General features: G+C 31.7%; 1 protein-coding gene across 1 annotated transcript; it reads left to right on the top strand.

Annotated features, from left to right (window-relative positions):
• The first annotated feature begins 4,571 nt into the window (after positions 1–4,571).
• bphl (biphenyl hydrolase like) lies at positions 4,572–22,087 on the top strand. Its single transcript, XM_077199897.1, has 7 exons — positions 4,572–4,738; positions 4,830–4,936; positions 14,912–15,078; positions 16,981–17,134; positions 19,658–19,789; positions 21,316–21,439; positions 21,521–22,087. Exons 1-7 carry the CDS (start codon positions 4,656–4,658, stop codon positions 21,609–21,611), a joined length of 858 nt encoding a protein of 285 aa, XP_077056012.1. The 5' UTR covers positions 4,572–4,655; the 3' UTR covers positions 21,612–22,087.
• The last annotated feature ends 413 nt before the right edge of the window (positions 22,088–22,500 follow it).

Genomic DNA, 22,500 nt, shown 5'->3' with positions numbered 1-22,500 from the left:
TAATTTACACTAACACAAACATTTTACTGCTACTGCTCTGTACAACTCACCTGTTATTATCAGGTGAAATCCACTTACTATTGAAGTTAACATTCATGAAGTAATTAAGTAAATATTATTTAATTATATCTAATTTACTTAATTTCACATATAGACTTAAATAAATTCTACTAAACTAAGTTAAGTAAATTCAACAAAATTGACTTTTTTACACAAATATTTTATCACTGAATTTTACCATGCTTTTAAAAAGTATGCTTACTTAGAATCATTTAAATAAATAAAACAATAGATATCGCCTACATAATATACAGCATAGCACCCACACGAACGCATAGAGTTACTTGATACACAATACACAATGACGGTAACATTCGATAGATCGTTTTTGAGTATGAATGTGTCATTTTGAGTATAAAATAAATGCAGATGACACAAAATGGCAAGTTACTAAACCTAACAACAAAAGCAATGATAAAACGGTGTAAATACAGCTGGAAAACTGTGAAAAAATCAACCTTATTAATTATTCATGTCCCAGTCCCAGTATTAGAAAGGTTGAGTAGGTTGTACTTAATTTTATATCGTTGATATTTACGCTTTAATTTCTACACACTTGAATTGAGTACTAATATAGAATTTACTTTGTTTTTTTTATTCTTGTCTGAACTAACTTTTTTACATTTGTTTTTTCTGTAGCATTTACTTCACCACAGAATCATATGCATGTGGTTATTGATGAAAAATGTTTCATCTTCTAAATTTCTACATTTCATTACTTGAAATACATTTTTGAAACACGTCAACTTGTATTATTTCAGCTAGTTGCATTTGCCAAGGCAACATTTCTCATTTTGTTTAGTTTAATGCAAAATACAAGAAAGCAGAATGCCCAACGTACAGGCATAATGTTTTATACAGATTGTACTATAACAAATGTATTGCTCATTGTTAGTTCATGTTAGTAATGTTAACTAACAAACCTTATTTTAACCAAATCTGAGATATGACAGGAAATCATTCTTCTCCACGAGTTCATGTTTTCATGCTATGGCTTGTAATAAAATAATGTTATTACACTGGGACTGATGGAGAAACAGTGTGTGACGTGCAGCTCTTCTCCATGTTGTCGTGCTCTTACACTCATGCATTGAAGATCTGATGAAGATCTGATCTGATGTCAAGACTATGCGCCTGTGCACATATATATTCAAAATGCACATGTATGTATACCTATATACTATAGGTATAACTATAGACTAAACACGTAATAGCTATGCATGTGCACGCCGTCAGGGTTTTAACAGATTCACGATTTTGAAGTTTACACGGAGATTTCACAAAACTTGCGCCTTGAAACCGGTTTCAAAGTGTGTGTTCTCGAGCCGCTTTACACTGTTGGCCAGAACGCATTAACAGTTTTCTGTTTTCAGTTAAGAAAAGTGTCGTGTTAGCGGCCCCCTAAGTTATTAACTAATGATCTTTGCAACAGAAGTGAATCAATCAAAACGAACTTTAGCTGGACAATAGCTTTATTCTAGAGCTGCTGTAAAGCCAAAACAATCTCTGTTACTTAATTTCCTATTATAAAACTGCTTTGAAACAATCTATATAGTTAAAAGCGCTATATAAATGCAGGCGACTTGACCTTGGTGACGGTTGTTCACATTAGAGATTGCGAGAATGTCAGAAAAATCCCCTTCAATTCCCTGTGCTCAGGGTGCTGTACATGCGCTCATACACACAGATGTAAACATTCCTCTGTCCTGTCCTTCATGATCAATCTCAGGGGACACTGAGGGGCCAGAGACTCGATGAGGGACACCCCCACTCATCCCAGCACCTGGACCGAGCAGAACGCGCGTGTGTCGAGCACAAAAACACACAGTGTTGAGCAGATGATTGTTAGTGAAACCAGTGCAGACCAGCGTGACGCTGCGGGCTTGAGCCACTGGGAAGTGAAACACTCTTATCGACTTTTCCAGCTCTACTTTCACATGTGTGCATCAAAAACATTCACCTTTATTAAGACTAGCTCCAAATATAGGCTACTGCACAACAAAAATTGGGCACTTTATAAAAAAAAATAAAAATAAAACACTTTACAATAAGGTTCATCAGTTAACATTATTAACTAACATTAACTAACCGTGAGCAATACATTTGTTGCTGTATTTGTTAATCTTTGTTAACATTAGTTAATAAAAATACAGCTGTTCATTGTTTGTTCATGTTTGTTCACAGTGCATTAACTAATGTTAACGAGATTTTTAATAATATAAGTAAATGTTGAAATTAACATTAACAAAGATTAATTAAGTTGTATAAGTGCGGTTCATTATTAGTGCATGCTAACTTATTAACCTTATTGTAAAGTGTTACCCACAAATTATTCAATTTTTTCCATTTACAGTATATAAAATGAATAATTCATAGTGTTTTAATAACAATAATACACTAAAATCTAGTTTAGATAAAATACTGTGATGTTTATATACAAAACAAAAATATATATTTTTAAGTTGCATACATCAGTCATTTCACAATTTCTAATATTGCACTATACCTACACCTAAGACATTACACAATACCCTACACATTAAGCATCTACCTTCACACACACACGCACGCACGCACGCACGCACGCACACACACGCACACATACACACACACACACACACACACACACACACACACACACACACACACACACACACACACACACACACACACACACACACACACACACCAATATTTACTTATTGTTCAATAATTTAATTGATGATAGAATTTATACCAATTCAACTTACAGGTTGGTAGTATATCTCCTGCCCGAGGGCATCAGCTCATGAAGAATATGGTTTGGATCACCAATAATTTTAAGGCTCTGCTTCTTTATAGACCTCTTAAAAATCTCATGAAGAGAAGAGCAATTATTTTCCCAGCTCTTTAACTACATTTTGAAGTTGTGACCTAATTTTGATGGACAAGTTGCCAAACCATTTTGTGAAACCATAACATATAATAAATTCAATACAGTTTTAAAATCAAAATTATTCAACCCCCATTGCAAATCAGGATTATTGGTAAAATATACAGACTTTCAGCTGTTTGCAATGAACAAATCAAACAAAAGTAATTTAGCTCTACACAACAAATGTTTCAAGTGGTTTCAAACTGAAAATGCAACTTTTAATTATTAAAAATTATTCAACCCCCTAAACAGAATCTCTCATATCAGCACAAATCACACTAATCAATGGCTTCATTAGTTGCACCAGGTGTGCTTGAGCTAGAACACATGAAATATCTGAACTAGCTATAGGTTTGTTGAGAGATATGTTGAGAATATGTCAAAAGAAAAGTCAACAGAAGATTTCATCGCCCTTCACAAACAAGGAACAGGATTTAAAAAGATAGCGAAGGCACTAAATGTTCCTCGAGACACCGTTGGAAGCATAGTTCGCAAGTTCAAAATGAAAGGAACAGTGGTTTCACTACCTGGACGCGGCAGAAAAAGGAAGCTATCAACGGATCAGAAAAACACTTGAATGACTGTAAAAGACCTGCAGCAAGACTTGGTGGTCACAGACACTTGCACAGTACGGCACGTACTAAACACATGCCAGAACTCCAAGACATACACCACTACTGACCCAAAAGCACAAGAAAAGTGCTCAAAATCATAGAAATAAGCCACAGAAGTTTGGGGATTCTGTGGATATTTTCGTCTCTCTGGATCAGCGGTTTATCTGGAGGACGAAGAATGAAGTATAAGCTGTGAAGAACAGTTCAGCATGTGGATCAGTGATGCTCTGTGGCTGATTTATGTCCTCTGGCAACCTGCAGCGTGAGGAAGGAAAGATGGATTCATTAAAGCATCAGGAAATCCTTGGACAACACGTCATGCCGTCAGTGAGGAAGCTAAAGCTTGGGTGTTATTGGACCTTCCAACAGGACAAATTCTTAAATTTGTAACCCCACACACATAAGAGCTTTCTAGTAGCTTATACGTTGAGTTTCGATTCTTTTTTGTGATGCGGCACACAGAATTCACGGAAAGAAAACCAAGACGGCAGAAAGTGGCATCCTGCTTGTTTTCTTTATTTTACAAAAGAACAATGTTTTGTTTTTATTGTGAGTGTACACAAATATAAAATAGACCCTTTTAGAGTTTCAAATGACATCTTACTCTTATCTGTATGAACATAAATGACGGAGGTTTTTAAGTTGCTTCCACTGTTATAATAATAGGGGTCATCCTGATGTGCCAATCACCGTAGCTATAAGCAGAAAAAGACTACAGGAGTGCAAAAACTAATCTCTGCACAAGTCTTATTTTTAATATTTATTTTATAACACAAGAGATGCTTTTCAGTTTTGTAGCTTATTGTGATCAAATACTTGTTGTTTTTTATCAGCCCTACAAAAAAAGAGCTATGCAAGAGTGCATTCTGTTTACTGTTTAGAACTTTATAGACTAGATTATTTCACTTTAAAAGTGAAAGAAACCCTCACTCGTGTTCGTGGTCCATTTGTGTAGAATCTGCCGAAGGTGTAATCAAAGATTTGTTTTTAATCTGATGAACACATTCGCAGATTCGCTCGTTTCCGGTGTTTAAACTTCAGGACAGGTGTTATGTGTTTCTGCTCTTATGGCGACACTAGTTTACAGACAAACTGGACTCTTAATGTCCAGCGTCTTCAGAAGAGCTGCAATACAGAGACGCTTCTACTGGTAAAACCGCAACTCGTGAGTTTATATCATATGCGTGCGCGTGACCAGTTCTTCACACGATACTCTGAATCTCTTCTCCTCTCTTGTACAGTTACAGTAAGTCTGTCTCCGGTGAGATGTCCGTGAATGGAGTGAATCTGCACTATCATCGCGCTGGAGACGGAAAACACGCGGTTCTGCTGCTGCCTGGAGCTTTAGGTCTGCAGTACAGTATATACACAACAGCATTACAGTATATAAACAACAGTCTAACAGCATTACAGTATATAAACAACAGTCTAACAGCATTACAGTATATAAACAACAGCTAACAGCATTACAGTATATAAACAACAGTCTAACAGCATTACAGTATATAAACAACAGTCTAACAGCAGTACAGCATGTAAACAACAGTATATAAATAACAGCATTACAGTATATAAACAACAGTCTAAAAGCATTACAGTATATAAACAACAGTCTAAAAGCATTACAGTATATAAACAACAGTATATAAACAACAGTCTAACAGCATTACAGCATATAAACAACAGTATATAAATAACAATCTAACAGCATTACACTATATAAACAACAGTCTAACAGCATTACAGTATATAAACAATAGTCTAACAGCATTTCAATATATAACCAACAGCTAACAGGATTACAGTATATAAACAACAGGATATAAACAACAGTTTAACAGCATTACAGTATATAAACAACAGTGTAACAGCATTACAGTATATAAACAACAGCTAACAGCATTACAGTATATAAACAACAGTCTAACAGCATTACAGTATATAAAAAAGAGTCTAACAGCATTACAATATATAAAAAACAGTCTAACAGCATTACAATATATAAACAACAGGATATAAACAACAGTTTAACAGCATTATAGTATATAAACAACAGTCTAACAGCATTACAGTATATAAACAACAGCTAACAGCATTACAGTATATAAACAACAGTCTAACAGCATTACAGTATATAAAAAAGAGTCTAACAGCATTACAATATATAAAAAACAGTCTAACAGCATTACAGTATATAAACAACAGCTAACAGCATTACAGTATATAAACAACAGTCTAACAGCATTACAGTATATAAACAACAGTCTAACAGCATTACAATATATAAACAACAGTCTAACAGCATTACAATATATAAACAACAGGATATAAACAACAGTTTAACAGCATTACAGTATATAAACAACAGTCTAACAGCATTACAGTATATAAACAACAGTCTAACTGCATTACAGTATATAAAAAAGAGTCTAACAGCATTACAATATATAAAAAACAGTCTAACAGCATTACAATATATAAACAACAGGATATAAACAACAGTTTAACATCATTACAGTATATAAACAACAGTCTAACAGCATTACAGTATATAAACAACAGCTAACAGCATTACAGTATATAAACAACAGTCTAACAGCATTACAGTATATAAACGACAGCTAACAGCATTACAGTATATAAACAACAGTGTAACACATGCATTACAGTAAATAAACAACAGTGTAACAGCATTACAGTATATAAACAACAGTGTAACACACATGCATTACAGTAAATAAACAACAGTGTAACAGCATTACAGTATATAAACAACAGTATATAAACAACAGTCTAACAGCATTACAGTATATAAACAACAGCTAACAGCATTACAGTATATAAACAACAGTATATAATCAACTGTCTAACAGCATTACAGTATATAAACAACAGTGTAACAGCATTACAGTATATAAACAACAGTATATAAACAACAGCTAACAGCATTACAGTATATAAACAACACTCTAACAGCATTACAGTATATAAACAACTGTCTAACAGCATTACAGTATATAAACAACAGTGTAACACACATGCATTACAGTATATAAACAACAGTCTAACAGCATTACAGTATATAAACGACAGCTAACAGCATTACAGTATATAAACAACAGCTAACAGCATTACAGTATATAAATAACAATCGAACACCTTTACAGTATATAAATGATAGCTAACAGCATTACAGTATATAAACAACAGTATATAAACAACAGTCTAACAGCATTACAGTATATAAATGACAGCTAACAGCATTACAGTATACAAATAACAGTCTAACAGCATTACAGTATATAAACAACAGCTAACAGCATTACAGTATATAAACAACAGTCTAACAGCATTACAGTATATAAACAACAGTCTAACAGCATTACAGTATATAAACAACAGGATATAAACAACAGCATTACAGTATAAACAACAGTCTAACAGCATTACAGTATAAACAACAGTCTAACAGCATTACAGTATATAAACAACAGTCTAACAGCATTACAGTATATAAACAACAGTATATAAACAACAGTCTAACAGCATTACAGCATATAAACAACAGTCTAACAGCATTACAGTATACAAACAACAGTCTAACAGCATTACAGTATATAAACAACAGCTAACAGCATTACAGTATATAAACAACAGTCTAACAGCATTACAGTATATAAACAACAGTCTAACAGCAGTACAGCATGTAAACAACAGTATATAAACAACAGTATATAAACAACAGTATATAAACAACAGTATATAAACAACAGTCTAACAGCAGTACAGCATGTAAACAACAGTATATAAATAACAGCATTACAGTATAAACAACAGTCTAACAGCATTACAGTATATAAACAACAGTCTAACAGCATTACAGCATATAAACAACAGTATATAAATAACAGTCTAACAGCATTACACTATATAAACAACAGTATATAAACAACAGTCTAACAGCATTACAGTATATAAACAACAGTCTAACAGCATTACAGTATATAAACAACAGTCTAACAGCATTTCAATATATAACCAACAGCTAACAGGATTACAGTATATAAACAACAGGATATAAACAACAGTTTAACAGCATTACAGTATATAAACAACAGTGTAACAGCATTACAGTATATAAACAACAGCTAACAGCATTACAGTATATAAACAACAGCTAACAGCATTACAGTATATAAACAACAGTCTAACAGCATTACAGTATATAAACAACAGTCTAACAGCATTACAGTATATAAAAAAGAGTCTAACAGCATTACAATATATAAAAAACAGTCTAACAGCATTACAATATATAAACAACAGGATATAAACAACAGTTTAACAGCATTACAGTATATAAACAACAGTGTAACAGCATTACAGTATATAAACAACAGCTAACAGCATTACAGTATATAAACAACAGCTAACAGCATTACAGTATATAAACAACAGTGTAACAGCATTACAGTATATAAACAACAGCTAACAGCATTACAGTATATAAACAACAGCTAACAGCATTACAGTATATAAACAACAGTCTAACAGCATTACAGTATATAAAAAAGAGTCTAACAGCATTACAATATATAAAAAACAGTCTAACAGCATTACAATATATAAACAACAGGATATAAACAACAGTTTAACAGCATTACAGTATATAAACAACAGGATATAAACAACAGTTTAACAGCATTACAGTATATAAACAACAGTTTAACAGCATTACAGTATATAAACAACAGTCTAACAGCATTACAGTATATAAACAACAGGATATGAACAACAGTTTAACAGCATTACAGTATATAAACAACAGTCTAACAGCATTACAGTATATAAACAACAGCTAACAGCATTACAGTATATAAACAACAGTCTAACAGCATTACAGTATATAAACAACAGGATATGAACAACAGTTTAACAGCATTACAGTATATAAACAACAGTATATAAACAACAGTCTAACAGCATTACAGTATATAAACGACAGCTAACAGCATTACAGTATATAAACAACAGTCTAACAGCATTACAGTATATAAACGACAGCTAACAGCATTACAGTATATAAACAACAGTCTAACAGCATTACAGTATATAAACAACAGTGTAACACATGCATTACAGTATATAAACAACAGTGTAACAGCATTACAGTATATAAACAACAGTATATAAACAACAGTGTAACACACATGCATTACAGTAAATAAACAACAGTGTAACAGCATTACAGTATATAAACAACAGTATATAAACAACAGTCTAACAGCATTACAGTATATAAACGACAGCTAACAGCATTACAGTATATAAACGACAGCTAACAGCATTACAGTATATAAACAACAGTATATAAACAACTGTCTAACAGCATTACAGTATATAAACAACAGTGTAACACACATGCATTACAGTATATAAACAACAGTGTAACAGCATTACAGTATATAAACAACAGCAAACAGCATTACAGTATATAAACAACACTCTAACGGCATTACAGTATATAAACAACTGTCTAACAGCATTACAGTATATAAACAACAGTGTAACACACAGGCATTACAGTATATAAACGACAGCTAACAGCATTACAGTACATAAATAACAATCGAACAGCATTACAGTATATAAACGACAGCTAACAGCATTACAGTATATAAACAACAGTATATAAACAACAGTCTAACAGCATTACAGTATATAAACAACAGTCTAACAGCAGTACAGTATATAAACGATAGCTAACAGCATTACAGTATATAAACAACAGTCTACCAGCATTACAGTATATAAACGATAGCTAACAGCATTACAGTATATAAACAACAGCTAACAGCATTACAGTATATAAATAACAATCGAACAGTATTACAGTATATAAACAACAGTCTAACAGCATTACAGTATATAAACAACAGGATATAAACAACAGTTTAACAGCATTACAGTATAGAAACAACAGTGTAACACACATGCATTACAGTATATAAACGACAGCTAACAGTATTACAGTATATAAACGACAGGATATAAACAACAGTTTAACAGCATTACAGTATATAAACAACAGTTTAACAGCATTACAGTATATAAACAACAGGATATAAACAACAGTTTAACAGCATTACAGTATATAAACAACAGTCTAACAGCATTACAGTATATAAACAACAGGATATAAACAACAGTTTAACAGCATTACAGTATAGAAACAACAGTGTAACACACATGCATTGCAGTATATAAACGACAGGATATAAACAACAGTTTAACAGCTTTACAGTATATAAACAACAGTCTAACAGCATTACAGTATATAAACAACAGTTTAACAGCTTTACAGTATATAAACAACAGTCTAACAGCATTACAGTATATAAATGACAGCTAACAGCATTACAGTATACAAATAACAGTCTAACAGCATTACAGTATATAAACAACAGCTAACAGCATTACAGTATATAAACAACAGTCTAACAGCATTACAGTATATAAACAACAGTCTAACAGCATTACAGTATATAAACAACAGGATATAAACAACAGCATTACAGTATAAACAACAGTCTAACAGCATTACAGTATAAACAACAGTCTAACAGCATTACAGTATATAAACAACAGTCTAACAGCATTACAGTATATAAACAACAGTATATAAACAACAGTCTAACAGCATTACAGCATATAAACAACAGTCTAACAGCATTACAGTATACAAACAACAGTCTAACAGCATTACAGTATATAAACAACAGCTAACAGCATTACAGTATATAAACAACAGTCTAACAGCATTACAGTATATAAACAACAGTCTAACAGCAGTACAGCATGTAAACAACAGTATATAAACAACAGTATATAAACAACAGTATATAAACAACAGTATATAAACAACAGTCTAACAGCAGTACAGCATGTAAACAACAGTATATAAATAACAGCATTACAGTATAAACAACAGTCTAACAGCATTACAGTATATAAACAACAGTCTAACAGCATTACAGCATATAAACAACAGTATATAAATAACAGTCTAACAGCATTACACTATATAAACAACAGTATATAAACAACAGTCTAACAGCATTACAGTATATAAACAACAGTCTAACAGCATTACAGTATATAAACAACAGTCTAACAGCATTTCAATATATAACCAACAGCTAACAGGATTACAGTATATAAACAACAGGATATAAACAACAGTTTAACAGCATTACAGTATATAAACAACAGTGTAACAGCATTACAGTATATAAACAACAGCTAACAGCATTACAGTATATAAACAACAGCTAACAGCATTACAGTATATAAACAACAGTCTAACAGCATTACAGTATATAAACAACAGTCTAACAGCATTACAGTATATAAAAAAGAGTCTAACAGCATTACAATATATAAAAAACAGTCTAACAGCATTACAATATATAAACAACAGGATATAAACAACAGTTTAACAGCATTACAGTATATAAACAACAGTGTAACAGCATTACAGTATATAAACAACAGCTAACAGCATTACAGTATATAAACAACAGCTAACAGCATTACAGTATATAAACAACAGTGTAACAGCATTACAGTATATAAACAACAGCTAACAGCATTACAGTATATAAACAACAGCTAACAGCATTACAGTATATAAACAACAGTCTAACAGCATTACAGTATATAAAAAAGAGTCTAACAGCATTACAATATATAAAAAACAGTCTAACAGCATTACAATATATAAACAACAGGATATAAACAACAGTTTAACAGCATTACAGTATATAAACAACAGGATATAAACAACAGTTTAACAGCATTACAGTATATAAACAACAGTTTAACAGCATTACAGTATATAAACAACAGTCTAACAGCATTACAGTATATAAACAACAGGATATGAACAACAGTTTAACAGCATTACAGTATATAAACAACAGTCTAACAGCATTACAGTATATAAACAACAGCTAACAGCATTACAGTATATAAACAACAGTCTAACAGCATTACAGTATATAAACAACAGGATATGAACAACAGTTTAACAGCATTACAGTATATAAACAACAGTATATAAACAACAGTCTAACAGCATTACAGTATATAAACGACAGCTAACAGCATTACAGTATATAAACAACAGTCTAACAGCATTACAGTATATAAACGACAGCTAACAGCATTACAGTATATAAACAACAGTCTAACAGCATTACAGTATATAAACAACAGTGTAACACATGCATTACAGTATATAAACAACAGTGTAACAGCATTACAGTATATAAACAACAGTATATAAACAACAGTGTAACACACATGCATTACAGTAAATAAACAACAGTGTAACAGCATTACAGTATATAAACAACAGTATATAAACAACAGTCTAACAGCATTACAGTATATAAACGACAGCTAACAGCATTACAGTATATAAACGACAGCTAACAGCATTACAGTATATAAACAACAGTATATAAACAACTGTCTAACAGCATTACAGTATATAAACAACAGTGTAACACACATGCATTACAGTATATAAACAACAGTGTAACAGCATTACAGTATATAAACAACAGCAAACAGCATTACAGTATATAAACAACACTCTAACGGCATTACAGTATATAAACAACTGTCTAACAGCATTACAGTATATAAACAACAGTGTAACACACAGGCATTACAGTATATAAACGACAGCTAACAGCATTACAGTACATAAATAACAATCGAACAGCATTACAGTATATAAACGACAGCTAACAGCATTACAGTATATAAACAACAGTATATAAACAACAGTCTAACAGCATTACAGTATATAAACAACAGTCTAACAGCAGTACAGTATATAAACGATAGCTAACAGCATTACAGTATATAAACAACAGTCTACCAGCATTACAGTATATAAACGATAGCTAACAGCATTACAGTATATAAACAACAGCTAACAGCATTACAGTATATAAATAACAATCGAACAGTATTACAGTATATAAACAACAGTCTAACAGCATTACAGTATATAAACAACAGGATATAAACAACAGTTTAACAGCATTACAGTATAGAAACAACAGTGTAACACACATGCATTACAGTATATAAACGACAGCTAACAGTATTACAGTATATAAACGACAGGATATAAACAACAGTTTAACAGCATTACAGTATATAAACAACAGTTTAACAGCATTACAGTATATAAACAACAGGATATAAACAACAGTTTAACAGCATTACAGTATATAAACAACAGTCTAACAGCATTACAGTATATAAACAACAGGATATAAACAACAGTTTAACAGCATTACAGTATAGAAACAACAGTGTAACACACATGCATTGCAGTATATAAACGACAGGATATAAACAACAGTTTAACAGCTTTACAGTATATAAACAACAGTCTAACAGCATTACAGTATATAAACAACAGTTTAACAGCTTTACAGTATATAAACAACAGTCTAACAGCATTACAGTATATAAACAACAGTGTAACACACATGCATTACAGTATATAAACGACAGGATATAAACAACAGTTTAACAGCATTACAGTATATAAACAACAGTCTAACAGCATTACAGTATATAAACAACAGGATATAAACAACAGTTTAACAGCATTACAGTATATAAACAACAGGATATAAACAACAGTCTAACAGCATTACAGTATATAAACAACAGGATATAAACAACAGTTTAACAGCATTACAGTATATAAACAACAGTCTAACAGCACAGCATATAAACAACAGTATATAAACAACTGTCTAACAGCATTACAGTATATAAACAACAGGATATAAACAACAGTTTAACAGCATTACAGTATATAAACAACAGTCTAACAGCATTACAGTATATAAACAACAGTCTAACAGCACAGTATATAAACAACAGTATATAAACAACAGTCTAACAGGATTACAGTATATAAACAACAGTCTAACAGCACAGTATATAAACAACAGTATATAAACAACAGTTTAACAGCATTACAGTATATAAACAACAGTCTAACAGCATTACAGTATATAAACAACAGTCTAACAGCACAGTATATAAACAACAGTATATAAACAACAGTCTAACAGCATTACAGTATATAAACAACAGTATATAAACAACAGTCTAACAGCATTACAATATATAAACAACAGTATATAAACAACAGTCTAACAGCATTACAGTATATAAACAACAGTCTAACAGCATTACAGTATATAAACAACAGTCTAAGTCTGACACACGTGACAGCTTTCATGTTTCTCATGATCCAATGACGTGAGCCTTCAATTCCTGCACAAAAGCTAGAGAAGATAATCAAGTGCTCAATGTACCGGTTCCTTTAATTATAGTAAAGAGGGAATGTGTCCCAGTGTTATTTATATAGTATTGTAGTAGTATATGTTCATATTTTATTAGCTTTTATTTATTAATATTTTATTATTTTTACATTTTAATAATAATAATAATTTGTTACATTTATATAGCGCTTTTCTAGGCTGTCAAAGTGCTTTACATATGGAAGGGGGAATCTCCTCAACCCCCATATCCTTTTGTTATGTGCTGTTGACTGTTTTGTTCTTGTAATATTTCTATTAATCCTAGTCATTTTAGGCAACATTTTTATTTTCCATGTAATTTTTTTATTTTAAGTTTTAATCTAATATTAACAGCCTATTTTATTGTGTTAAAGCATACTCAGAGTTAAATCTAAATTATGACATTAAAAGCCAAAATTATGAGATTGTTTAAATGATCACATACTAAATCATCATTATAATATTTATATAATTTGGATTTTTGATCTCATCATTTAAAAAAAAAAAAATCTTATAGTTTTGAATTGGTATGTAATCATTTTTACATTCTCACAATTTTGGCTTTTTAATTTTGTCATAATTTTTTTTGATCTTAGTATGTATACTAAGTATTACTTTTATTTCCTAATTTCAACATTTTGTCATGATTATAACATTATATTATATTTTCCATTTCATTTTAATGTATACATCGATTTTGTCGTGTTTTTTTATTATTATTTTTGTTGTTTTTAATATCTCTGTGAGTAATTTTAGTTACTAGTTTTTCTCTAAATATATATGTTTTATTGTATGTAAGCTTCATTTCAGTTTATGAAAATGATTTTTAGCGGCTTTAGTTTCAGTTAACATACACTTTGACTGGTAGTGTATTGATCATTGAGGCACATCATTGAGGCTTTCCTCACTTCCTGTGTTGACAGGAAGTGCTCAGACGGATTTCGGGCCGCAGCTGGAGCAGCTGGACAAGAAGCGCTTCACTCTGGTGGCGTTTGACCCTCGGGGTTACGGACACTCTCGACCTCCCGACAGAGATTTCCCTGAGGATTTCTTCCACAGAGACGCCAAGGATGCGCTGGACTTAATGGAGGTACGGCAGGAAAGAGTTCAAAATCAATCTTGATATTTCAAACCAGAAATCAGAAAGAACAACCTTGAGCAAATTTTATTGTTCCAGCCTTGATTAAAAGGCTGAAATTCTATTAATTGTTGAAATACTTTTAAAAAAATTCAGCCTCATTAAAAGCCTGAAATTATTTAATATTTACTTATTTATTAATTTTATTGTTTCAGCCTTGATTAAAAGGCTGAAATTCTATTAATTGTCTAAATGTTTTAAAATTTATTTATTTATTTATTTTTTCAGAATCAAAAAAAGGCTAAAATTCTATTATAGGCTTAAATTCTTTAATATTTATTTATTTTATTGTTTCTGCCTCATGAAAATGCAAAAATTCTATTATTGGCTGAAATTTTGTAATTTTTTTTCATCCTCATTAAAAGGCTGACATTCTTAAATATTTATTTATTTTAAAAATTGCCTCATGAAAAGGCTAAAATTCTATTGAAATTGTTTAATATTCATTTATTGATTTTTAAAATTGCCTAATGAAAATTATATTTTTGGCTGAATTTTTTTAATATTTATTTATTTAACAAATCCCCTAATTAAAGGCCAAAATTCTATTTTTGGCTGAAATTCTTTAATATTTATTTATTTATTTAAAAAATTGCCTAATTAAAGGCCAAAATTCTATTTTTGGCTGAAATTCTTTAATATTTATTTATTTATTTAAAAAATTGCCTAATTAAAGGCCAAAATTCTATTTTTGGCTGAATTTTTTTAATATTTATTTATTTAACAAATTGCCTAATTAAACGCCAAAATTCTGTTTTTGGCTGAAATTCTTTAATATTTATTTATTTATTAAAAAAATTGCCTAATTAAAAGGCCAAAATTCTATTTTTGGCTGAAATTCTTTAATATTTATTTATTTATTAAAAAAATTGCCTAATTAAAAGGCCAAAATTCTATTTTTGGCTGAAATTCTTTAATATTTATTTATTTAAAAAATTGCCTAATTAAAAGGCCAAAATTCTATTTTTGTCTGAAAGTGAAAAATGTGGGGATGTAACTGTAATGAAGATTGTGATAAAGAAAATAACAGTCAGCCTCATTAAAAGGCTAGAATTCTTTAAGATTTTTTTATTTATTTAATTGTTTCTGCTTCATTAAAATGCTGACGTCCTTTGATATTTATTTATTTTATTGCTGCAGCCTTGATTAAAAGGCTGAAATTCTATTAATTGCTGAAATACTTAAATATTTATTTATTTTTTCAGCCTCATTAAAAGGCTGAAATTCTATTAATTGATGAATTTTTTAAATATGTATTCATTTATTTATTATATTGTTTCAGACTCAAAAAAAGGCTAAAATTCTCTTATAGACTGAATTTTTTTAATATTTATTTATTTTATAGTTTCTGCCTCATGAAAAGGCAAAAATTCTATTATTGGCTGAAATTTTGACATTCTTAAATATTTATTTATTTTAAAAATTGCCTCATGAAAAGGCTAAAATTCTATTGAAATTGTTTAATATTAATTTATTGATTTTAAAATTGCCTAATGAAAATTCTATTTTTGGCTGAAATTTTTTCATATTTATTTATTTAACAAATTGCCTTATTAAAGGCCAAAATTCTATTTTTGGCTGAAATTCTTTAATATTTATTTATTTATTTATTTAAAAAATTGCCTAATTAAAAGGCCAAAATTCTATTTTTGTCTGAAAGTGAAAAATGTGGGGATGTAACTGTAATGAAGATTGTGATAAAGAAAATAACAGTCAGCCTCATTAAAAGGCTAGAATTATTTAAGATTTTTTTATTTATTTAATTGTTTCTGCTTCATTAAAAGGCTGAAATTCTTTAAGATTTATTTATCTTTATTTTGTGTGTGTGTGTGTGTGTGTGTGTGTGTCCTGCAGGCTCTGGGCTTCAGGCGCTTCTCTCTGTTGGGCTGGAGTGACGGTGGCATCACGGCTCTGATCTCGGCTTCGTTAAACCCTGAACTCATTAACCAGATGGTGGTTTGGGGCGCCAACGCTTACGTGTCTAAAGAAGACGTTCAGATCTATCAGGGTAAGATGAGCCAACATCAGAGGACAGTTTCATCATCATTAGGGTTGAGTATCGCTTAACGATTGTGATTCTTATCGATTCCTAATTTTGATTCCATTAAGGTAAAAAAAACTTAGATATCATTCACGTTTAGTATAATTGCAAAACATTTATTTGTAGCTGAATATCATCAGCAAAAATCAACAGGCTAAAGAACACTTACACAAGGATCTTATTTAAAAATGCCATAGAAAAACAACTAATGTAAGTTTCAAGCATTATTAAAGACAAGTAAACACTCAGTAATTAAAAAAGAACAAATAAAATATTAGCAAACGCAACAAATAGATAGAACTGAACAAAGATACGATTGAAATAAACAGCGTTTTAGATTTTCAGGAATTCAGGTTCAACTAATCAAATATAAAATAACACTTTATAAATAAAATATACATTACAAATATAGTTACAAAAGTTATTCAGTGAAGAGCGAGTGTATTTTCTCTTTGTCGTTTGATTAGAGCTATTATAGAGACTGCAGGAATATTAGTGCTGTCACTTTAAGAGCTGCACGGATCCAATATACTGATACACACAAACACAGAAAACAGATGCTGCGTCCCAATTCGCATACTATCCGTCCTAAATAGTATTCGAAAATATAACTAGTACGTCCCCAATGGTAGTATGTTGAAATGAGTGTTCCAAAGAGACCCGGATGGTCTACTATATCCGGTCAGAATCCGAAGTGCAAATCGATGCGCACTCTAACGGCTGATATTGCCCACAACCCATCGCGCTTTCGACGAGGATTCGGTTAGAACTACAAACACGAGTGAAAAGTGTTAAAAAACTACAGACATGGAGGACGCGAGTCTGGCGGTTGTGTAGAGACGTTTAGATAAAGGGGTTTGAGTGATTCATTATCAGTATAACCTGAAAAATGTATTTATTCAATGTTGGCTACGTTATATTGCATCTGCAGCAGCATTGTGAACTTTTGTAAAGATACGTCTATAGCCATTAAAATTTAAATGCAGCATTACATTCAAATTGCAAACACGAGGAGAGTGAGAGTCTCCGCATGAAAGACCCACGACTGGCAGATGAACGAGCTACAACATTTCTCTCCGAAACGGTAAGAAATTATATTAGATTGAATGGAGGATTTTAACTGTGACGAGATGATTGACAGGGCAGTTTACGGTGACAGAGCTGTCCGTTAAAGATGACGAAGTAGTATGTCCCAAAGCTTGCCTACTCTTTTGCTACACACTCAAAAGTATGTACTTTTTCTTCACAAAAAGAGTACATACTTTTAGGGTGTAGTATAAGTAGGCGAATTGGGACGCAGCAAGAGTCTCTCGCGCTTATATTGAAATTAGTGCTGTGGCGGCGCGTCGATGACGTCGACGCTTCGACGTCAAAATTACGTTGACACCATATTTTTGCTTCTTTATCGACACTTCTTTATTTATTTATTTTTTGCACCGTTTCCGGCGGTACAGCTCCCCACCACACGTGGGAGTGAGACCGAAACATTACAGAAAGGAGAACGAAGACAACTTGAAGTGAATGTGCTTTCCATTAAATGAATCACACACAGTAAACAAACCCTTAACAAACAAAAAAAAAGTTGCAATTTAGACGCGCAAACTGGGTGCCGGTGCGGTGAGACGTACATGCTCGGACAGATTCTGCTTGAAGTCGTTCATCCTCGGCTGCGGCGCCGCGCGCGCAGTTACAAAAGAAGCCGTGCACACAGCCAAGCGAAATGGGGTCTTGCGCACCCAACGTGTCATTTTTGCTGCGCTCGTGCGGACGCGTCGAGTTTAAACAAGGCTTTACTCCGTGTCAGCGCGCGCTCTGATCGGTAAAGGGGCACAGACCTCTCCCGAATCGCCTCCAGCAGTAGCAGCCTCCGAAGCACCACTAACTCCGCCTACGTTTCCCTCGTAAGCTGATATCAGTACTTAAACATTCTCTATGATAAATTTTTTTTGTAAAAATATTATAGAGTTATAGAGTTCTAATGACGGTGTTCAAATACATAACATTAGACTAAAGTTATCCAGCTTATAGTATCATGATTCAGTAAACGAGTTAGTATTTATTTGAGATACATTATTTTTTTTATTAATCGAGCAGCAGAAAAATAATCTTTATATTAATCGTCCAATTAGTTGTTAAAATAGATTAGTCAACTAATCGATAAAATAATCGGCCAACTAATCGTTTAGTTAATAATCGTTTACCCCAGCCCTAATTGAAATACTCAGAGAGGAACCTAAAATTTAATTTTATAACAAATATCCGATTCCTGACCTCAAATCGACTTTCGATTCGCAGCCCTGATCATCATCATCATTTGTACATGTAAATAGAGGTTGTTTTTTTTAAAGTATGGGGAAGTATGGAGTTTTATTTTGTTGCTCATCTGTTTTTTGTTTGTTTTGTTTTTACCATTATTATTGTCTCTTGTTCTTTCTGTATTTACATGTTCAAAATAAAGATATCAATCAATCAATCGTGTGTGTGTTCCAGCGATGCGTGACGTGTCGCTGTGGAGCGAGCGAATGCGGCGGCCGATGGAGGAGATGTACGGCGCTCTATACTTCCGTCAGACGTGGGAGAGATGGGTCGACGGGATCAGCCAGTTCACACGCAAACCACAGGGTCAGGACCAGTCTCGCTTCACCAACCAGTGTTAGTGTTGTTCACTGAGGCCAGACACCACAGGTGAATACGGTAAAAAATATCACCATACTTCACCAGTTGATTGATTACATTAATAATTGCAAACATTTTTTGTATTACAAGTTTTTCTGAAATTTCATGTTTAAATATGCAAATTAGGCATTATCCAATTAAATATGCACTAATTTGCATACATTTCTAGAACAATAATCTTAACATTGGATGAACTCTTAAAAGATTTTGTTGATATTAGAGTCAAAAGTTTTTACAGATTTTGGATATCTCTATTTATCACTCAGAAATACTGTCAACAGCCAAAAATAAATACATTTTCACCATTTGTTTTCTTAAATAAGTTGCATATTTAATTAAATAAGCCTCATTTGCATATTTAAATATAACATTTAAATTTTTTGCAATTATTAAAGTAATAAATCAACTGGTAAAGTATGGTGATATTTATTATTTTTTTGTTTTTTTTACCCTATTCACCAAAGTCCTAGCCTGATTTTAATTTTAATTTCGTGCATTGTAACATTATTTATATTTTTTCTAGCAATTAAATGTCAAAGCATCAGATAGAAAAAACAACTTTGATGTTAGACACATTAATTTGTTTATAAAAAATTAAAAATGCAATTCAAAGAGACTTGAATAGATCTCTTCTGAAATTAACATGTTTTCAATTTCTGAACGAAAATGTATTAAAAATATTATTTGAATAAAGTTGAGGTCGTAATGAAGAGAAGACTCTTTTACATTTATTTACATTTATTCATCAACAGACACTGTAATCCAAAGCAATTTACAAATGAGGAATATTATTTTTATACTAATATTATACTGTATAAATATTATTTTAGAGCAAATCTACTTTATTGCTTTAAAAATAAAAAAAATGAATTATAAATTATTGTTTTAAATGAATAAAGCTTAATAATAAAGCAATAAAACTAAAATAATATCTGAAGCACTTTTATCCACTTATATCAAATGTCATTTTGGTTCAAATTCATCCCTTTTCTCTTTGCATCGATAATACAGTAATAATTATGGATGTAACAATATATCGTGTCACAATATATTGCAATACAAAAATACATCAATATGTATCGTGGATAGTGACAATATGTATTGCGGATAGTTCACCCAAAAAGAAATTTTCTGTGTGAGAAAAAAATCTAGTTTTCAGAGATTTAGTGTCAGTACTACATTAAACTACTAAATATAATGTTAAATATAATGTATAATAATGCAATGTGCGGATATTTGTGGGTCCTGATAATGCCACACATCTGATGTTGCTAGTAAAAAGTGGCCTACGTTACTTTAAATATATCTAGTGAAAGCATATTCGTCTAAAATAATTCTGTATTTTCATCTTCAGAATCATGAATATTGTTATTGTGGTGTAAATGAGTTCAGTCTCGTGGTATGTATCGAACCGCGACGTGAGGGAATCGTTACACCGCTAATAGATCATGAATATGTGTCTCTCTCATCAGGGAATATATGTATGGAAGTGCTGCCGCTGATCTCTTGTCCCACGCTGATCGTCCACGGGGCCAAAGATCCCATGATTCCCTCGTTTCACCCACAATACCTTCAGCAGAACATCCAGGGCTCGAGGTGAGGCGCTTGCTCTCACAGTCACATGATGCTCATCCACAGCATTCGAATGTTTTCTGAAGAACGGCTTGTGTTTCTCAGATTACACGTGATGCCGGACGGGAAGCATAACCTTCACCTGCGATATTCCTCAGAGTTTAACGCACTGGTGGAGGGATTTCTGTCTCCGTGAGAAGATCCAGGCGTTTGGTGTTCAGCTCCTGAGGAAAACGAGGACTTCGGACTTTTTTCTCGTGACTACGAAGGTCATTAAACGACAACTGTGACTATATTAACATGCAACATCGTCGATGAAAAATTACGAGATTAAAATGTAGTGTTATTCATTAAAAGGCTGAAATTCTTTAATATTTATTTATTTGATTGTTTCTGCCTCGTTAAAAGGCTAAAATTCTATTATTGTTTGAAATTCTTTCATATTTATTTCATTTAATTTTATTATTTCTGCCTCATGAAAAGGCTAAAATTCTATTATTGTTTGAAATTCTTTCATATTTATTTCATTTAATTTTATTATTTCTGCCTCATGAAAAGGCTAAAATTCTATTGTTTGAAATTCTTTTAAAAAAAATCACCCCCATTAAAAGGCTGAAATTCTTTAATATGTATTTATTTTATTGTTTCTGCCTCATTAAAAGGCTAAAATTCTATTGTTTGAAATTCTTTCATATTTATTTCATTTAATTTTATTATTTCTGCCTCATGAAAAGGCTAAAATTCTATTATTATTTGAAATGCTTTAATATTTATTTATTTTATTATTTCTGCCTCATGAAAAGGCTAAAATTATGTTATACGACAATAAGGTAATTAAAAGATAACTGTGACTAAATCAACATGCAACATCGTTGACGAAAAATTACGAGATTAAATTGGAGTTCTAAAAGCAAAACCTTTACCAAAATCTCTCTTTATTTATGTCAAAAAAAAAATATTACAGACTGTTTTAAACAAGCCTCTACTATGAGCTTTTAATGCTTGCGGTTGCCAATCAAAACTTTTCTGTTAAAATTATATTTCATAGTGCTGTGCAATGATTAATCGTGATCAATCGCATCCAA

Source organism: Siphateles boraxobius, unplaced genomic scaffold, assembly GCF_051911475.1.
Source record: "Siphateles boraxobius isolate OS27281-9 unplaced genomic scaffold, OSU_SipBor_1 115, whole genome shotgun sequence".
NCBI lineage: Eukaryota > Metazoa > Chordata > Actinopteri > Cypriniformes > Leuciscidae > Siphateles > Siphateles boraxobius.
This window is presented reverse-complemented; position numbering and strand designations above follow the sequence as displayed.